Genomic DNA, 5,763 nt, shown 5'->3' on the forward strand with positions numbered 1-5,763 from the left:
CAGGCTAGATGATCTGTTCAGGTCCCTCCTGACCCTAGCTACTATGAAACTATGAACAGAATTCTCCAACAACTAGTTAGGCACTCCTATTCATTCTTAATCTGTCTTTCTGGATCAATGAACCTTCACTTTTTTCTTGTGAAGCAGCACAGCTCCCCAGAAGGAGTGGTGAGCATCCCTATCCCACCATGCCTTCTATCCTGGGAGTTAGGGCATTTCTCAGGTGGGTTTAGCCTGCTCAGGCATGTCAAGCTGCTGTCTGATTGCAGCGCAAGGGACCAGAATGGAGGGGTTAGAAGGGCCGGTTAGCTCTCTATGGGATGGTTAACGCGAGTCCAGCTCACGCCACCCGAAGAGACTGGAGGTGAGATGATAGTCATGGAGGCGGAGAGTAGTTGAAGGTAGAGGTTTATTTACTCATAGTGAGTGTTAAGGAGAGAAATGAGATGCAGAGAAGTAGACTGCTAATCGTGTCGGGGCCGGCAATGAAGCCGCATTCGGCGGTTGCTAATTGCAAACGGGAGGTGGAAGCTAGGTGATCAGGCTAGTGTCCCTTGTGATAATCGAAGCAGGTGATGAACGACCTTGCTTGGGTGCAGCTGTGTGCTCCCTTATATCACTCAGGTGACGCGCTCAGTGGTGAGCTGGCTGTTTTCACCTATCACCTCTCAGGGTTCTGTGTCCCAGCCTTATTTGGTGTTACAGACTAGCTGACCTCACCTATGATGGTGACGCTCTGATAATGAAAGTAGTGGTATGGCAGCGTTTGTTTTACCCTTTTGTGATGGTTGCGGGGAAGAAGGGTGGGGCTCGCCATCTTGGTGCCTTGCGCATCGATGCCACCATTATGGTGTGCGTGTGACAAGGCAGAGAAGGACATTGACCCAAGGTCTCCCATATCCTAAGCAAGTGCTGTAACTATCAGATGCTTTAAAGAAAAAAAGAAGTGACACCACCTCTTCCTCCACATACCTTTTAAAAGAAACAAGGGGCCCTGCCTCATTTTTTGAAATAAATAAGGCGCTTAACAGCAGGAGAGGTTTTGGGGCTATCAATCCTGGCCTGCAATAGATGCCTCCGCAACCTAGAATTAGGCCTTTATGCTATAGGGAAGGATGGACTTCACACAGAGTCTTCTCTGTTTTCTGAGTTAACTTAGGCAAGTCTCTACTCAGTATGCTGGCTGCTGTGGATCCCATCTGCTCTTCTCATTCTGCAGCTGGTCAGCTCTCCCTAGGCACTATAAAAGGGAATGCATACATCTAATTTAGGGCACTGGAGTGAATTGTAGGACGTGGCACCTAAAGTTTGCTGTTTCAGTGCTGAGGGAACAATTCACAACTAGAACATTTTCATTTAAGCCTACCAACCTGTTAGCCTTTGAGAACCTCAATTAAACAACTGCAAACAAAGAGATGATCCTAAAGTTTCCCATAGGGCATAGAAGCCAAAAAGAGACAGATCATATAGAATGACAGTATTTTGGAGAACAACTATAACGTGTACAGACCTTGACTGCAGGATTTCCCTGTAAATCCAGGAAAACATTTGCATTTGTTTGGCCCCACACATTCACCATACTTGCACCCATGTTCACAGATGGCTGCAGGGACAAAAAGAGAAAAACGAAAGATGTAGTTGTGGGGTGAGGGAGGGAGACATTTCTGCATTACAGCATAAGCTGAAACCTTCTATTTTCTGCTTCAATCCATAATACCCTGAGGAAATTTTAATTGGAAAGGACCAAAATCAAGGCCTGCCTGTACTAGTAAATTTTTATGCTAGCCTATACAGGACAGAAGATAGGAAGAAGATATTAAGTGGTAGTGTATAAAGAAGGGTTAAGAAGGACTTCAGTGATAATTGAGCACAAAAGAAAGAATTACACTGGAGCAGCTTTCTTGTGTTTCTGGTGTTGGTGCTGGTAGCTTTGCAGCTGGGGGATGAGAAATACCATAAGGTGCTGCCACTGGTTGGGATAAAGCTGAATCCACAAAATTAATCTTAAAGATTCTTTCGCTTCTCTCCTTATCTATCCCCTGCCAATAAGAGGTTGCGTTGTGGCTTCACAAGTTTCCTCTCCCAGAACATCTTCCCTTCTTTCTGCGCAAGGAGTGTGTAAGGTCCCTAGAAAACTGAAGTCATTTTCTGCCTGAAGCAGTTGTAGTGCCTCTACTAAAACAAAGTACATATTTGCTCAAATTCCTCATCCACTCAGTTTATTTGCTATGGCTGAGCAGGTGAAAGGAAATATGTAAGGGTTGTAAAACACTGGACACTTAAGAACTGACATGTACATACTTTTTAAAGGGAAAGAAAAAGAACATCTTCTAAACTCATCCGGTTTATTATCACAAGCTTGTTCATAAGTAGTGTGCTAATGTTATATGTAACTGGGGACTGCATTTCAGTGTTGTTTATTTTCATAATACTTGATCTGAGATTTCTCTCCCCTTTCCTCTGATCTCTTCCTTGCTGTCCTCTCTCCATGTCTCTTCCTTTTCCTGTCTGCTCTGGGAGGTCCTTTCACACATATCACCACAAATCCTTTATTTCTATATAATACTGCTGAGTTATCAACTTTTCTAATCCCTTCCAGAGCAGCTTAAATTACTATAGATGTGGGGCGAATGCAAACACTATTTTGATTGATTTCTAAGAAAACTGGTAATGGAGTCTAAATCAATGAGATTACACAGAAAATAAATTGGAACAGAAAATTTTCCTGAAGTGTCTGAATGCTTTTTAAGTACAGAGCCTGACATGCTACACCAATACTATAGCGGCTATCTGACAGAATTGTCAAGAAGTATTACATCTTTTTATGTAAAGTGAATTTAAATATGGAGTGGTTTTTACAAATAGGTTCCAGACAGAACAAACATACTGGAGAAACTAACAGTATGGCAAGAGAACTTCAACACATTTCTGCCTCCTGGTACTCTGTGATACAGAGAAATCTAGGTCTTCATTCTAAATTCCTAACCAAATGCTTAATTTTGCTTCTGTATAATGCATTTTTATGTCTAATCCAAGGAAAATGGTTAAATATTGCTATTAAAAAAAATCTGAAGTGAGACAGTCAGGAGGATATAAAATTTCTCTTTTCTACATTAGTGTGATATATGCAGTAGATATGACTGATACAAGGAAAGACATGAACTAGCTTTAATTCCTGACAGGAAAATGTTTCTTTTTTTTAGAGAAAAGAGGTTCACTAGTACAGGCTGCATGGGCCTTCTCACACTGTTAAGTGTAAATAAATTTATGAGTTCAAGCCTTCCAATTTACAATCTATTTTGTTATTAGTCAACAGGTGTCTGCTCTTTTTCCTTTCCCCCACCATCAGGTATTTAGGGCTTGGCTTTTACTAGCTTCTTTGAATAACCACAGCAAAGTCAATGGTTAGGGACAGACATTCAAAAAGCCTGAGCCTGAATTGATTTTATCTTTGCAGGTTAGTCTAACCTGGCTAGATTGAATTGGTTTGAAACTGCACAGATATCCAGGCACATGCCTGCAGTAGCTCAGGCTAGAAGACAGGGAGTGCTAGAGCAGCCCTCCCATCCCTTCCAAAGCACTGAGCTGGATGGGGGGAGGATATAGCCAGACCCCAGCAGGACACTTTGATTAGCCTAGCAGGGAATTGATAACTTGCATTTATCACCCCCTAACTCAGTGTTTATCATCCCATTAAGAAAATGATAGAGGGACATTGCTGGCAAGGCAGAGAGGAGGAGGGAATTCCTGCTTAGCAGGTAGTGGTTAGGGGGAAGGGAGGGAGCAGCCTGCAGTCTGTGCTGGAGCTGTAGCCAGGGAGCAGAGGGGAGGGGCCAGCCCTGCTGTGGAACAGAGAGCATGCTGGGATGCTGGGGATGTCTGGTTTACCCCAGCAAGGGGCCTGGGACAGACATTGCATAAACCAGTTTGACCCAAATCAGTTAAGTCTGATACTACATTCAATCAGGTTTCTCTCAAACTGGTTACAACCATTTTCAAATGGGTTTATGTGCACTGAACATCTGTGCTGTTACAGGTTTAAACCAGTTTATGATCACTTAAGCCGGTTTATGTGCAATGTCTGTCCCTAGCCAATGTGATTACCAAGGGGAGTGACGCTCAGCAAGAATTGCTGAATAATAATTGCAGAATAAGACCCTCAATCAAGTGCTTTGATAGGTCACAAACTTGCAACCAATAACAATGTATTAACTTTTACCACAGTCCATACATAACTGTATACTGCAGAACTGAAAAGCAGGTATCTTATATTTTTTAAGTCCGTGATGAATTGTGTTAGAAGAATATATCAGCTTTTGCTATTCAAAGTCTGTATCACTCCAAATGACTTTTTTGCTCCACCAATAAAGAATAAAGCCAAAATTTTTAAAACTTGATAGCTAAAGTACCTTTATTTTTCCTTAGACACCTAAATAAATAGCCTGATTTTCCTTTGTTCATGATAGTGCTCACAAGTATTTATTTAGGAACCTAAATAAGATTTAGATACCTAATTTGGTATCTCTCTGTGTAAGGGTAGATCTGGGGGGCAGAAGAAGGGGAGAGTACAGTGGTACAGGTGCACCCACTCTCTTTGATTGCTGGTCCGCTCAAAGTTTAAAACAGACTGCCTGACAGTGGCAACAACATTTCTATTCAGACAGGATTTGACTTAATGGCTCATTGTAATCTACCCAATTCCTTCTCAACTCTTCATTTCACAGGTGTTAATGACCCTCTCCCCTTTTTAATGGTATTAATTTTCTACTAGTTAAGCCATTCTTTCTTCTGTAGGTCTGCTGTCTATTTGCTGCTTCTGGTAATGTAGCTCCTATTTCACAGCCCTGCAGACTATTTTTACCTCTAGTTAAAACTTTAAGTCAGGTGTGGAAATAACTTTCAGTGAAGCGTTGGATGTACTTTCAAGATGCTCTAGAAGGCTTGACTTTGTTTTATGAACCTGAAAGAGAAGTGCATGACTCCACGACTAATGAAACATTTTTTATTATATTTGCCTAATCGGTTTTTTTAATACAAATGTATAATATAACAAAAGAATGTACAGTCCAATAAAGTTGTATTTGTTTTTGCTTTGATCTATAAATAATATAGCTCTAGGTCCTTAGCATATTCCAAAAGCTTCTAGTTCCTTTTTACCTGGAGAAAAATTTGTACTGTTATGTGATGATGTACCACACCACACACCCTTTTTTCAATATGCTAGATCTACCCATGTCCCTGTTTGAAACTTTTGGCTGAAAGTAGAACTGATGCTCAAGTGAGTATGATTAGTCTAGAAACATAGCTTTTCCTTTGGCAATTCTTAATTGAACCTGTTTTGGGGAACTGTTGTAAAGCAATTCTTTAGGAACAGAAGATTGGAAGGGACACTTGGGTCACTCAGTCCAAATTACCTGAAGTCATGAATGACTTGAATCTAGGTTTGCATAGTAGCTGACTTGCATCAGAAGTCAGCCAAATGAAGACAGCATTTAAGAGATTGTAAAAGCTGGAGACTAGTAAGAGATAATCATAGTGCTTCAAAAAAGGTCTATTTGCTCTTCTAAATTACTTTTGTATATTATCATTTTTACTTTGGTGTGCTCTTCAGCAACAGAATTAGGATTACACAAACAATGCAACATCATTATTAATGAGAAATCCCTCTGACCTACAGGTAGTGCATTTTCATAGTTTCATAGTTTCTAGGGTCGGAAGGGACCTGAGCAGATCATCTAGTCCGACCTCCTGCCATGGCAGGAA

General features: G+C 41.1%; 1 protein-coding gene across 1 annotated transcript in view; it reads right to left on the reverse strand.

Moving 5' to 3' along the window:
• EGFL6 (EGF like domain multiple 6) overlaps positions 1–5,763 on the reverse strand; it is a 69,249-nt gene that overhangs the window by 50,651 nt on the left and 12,835 nt on the right. The window contains exon 3 of the mRNA XM_019529317.1: positions 1,511–1,603. Within this exon, the coding sequence (XP_019384862.1) occupies positions 1,511–1,603 (93 nt within the window). The remainder of the gene's footprint in view (positions 1–1,510; positions 1,604–5,763) is intronic.

Source organism: Crocodylus porosus, unplaced genomic scaffold (genome assembly GCF_001723895.1).
Source record: "Crocodylus porosus isolate Cpor-Errol unplaced genomic scaffold, CroPor_comp1, whole genome shotgun sequence".
NCBI lineage: Eukaryota > Metazoa > Chordata > Crocodylia > Crocodylidae > Crocodylus > Crocodylus porosus.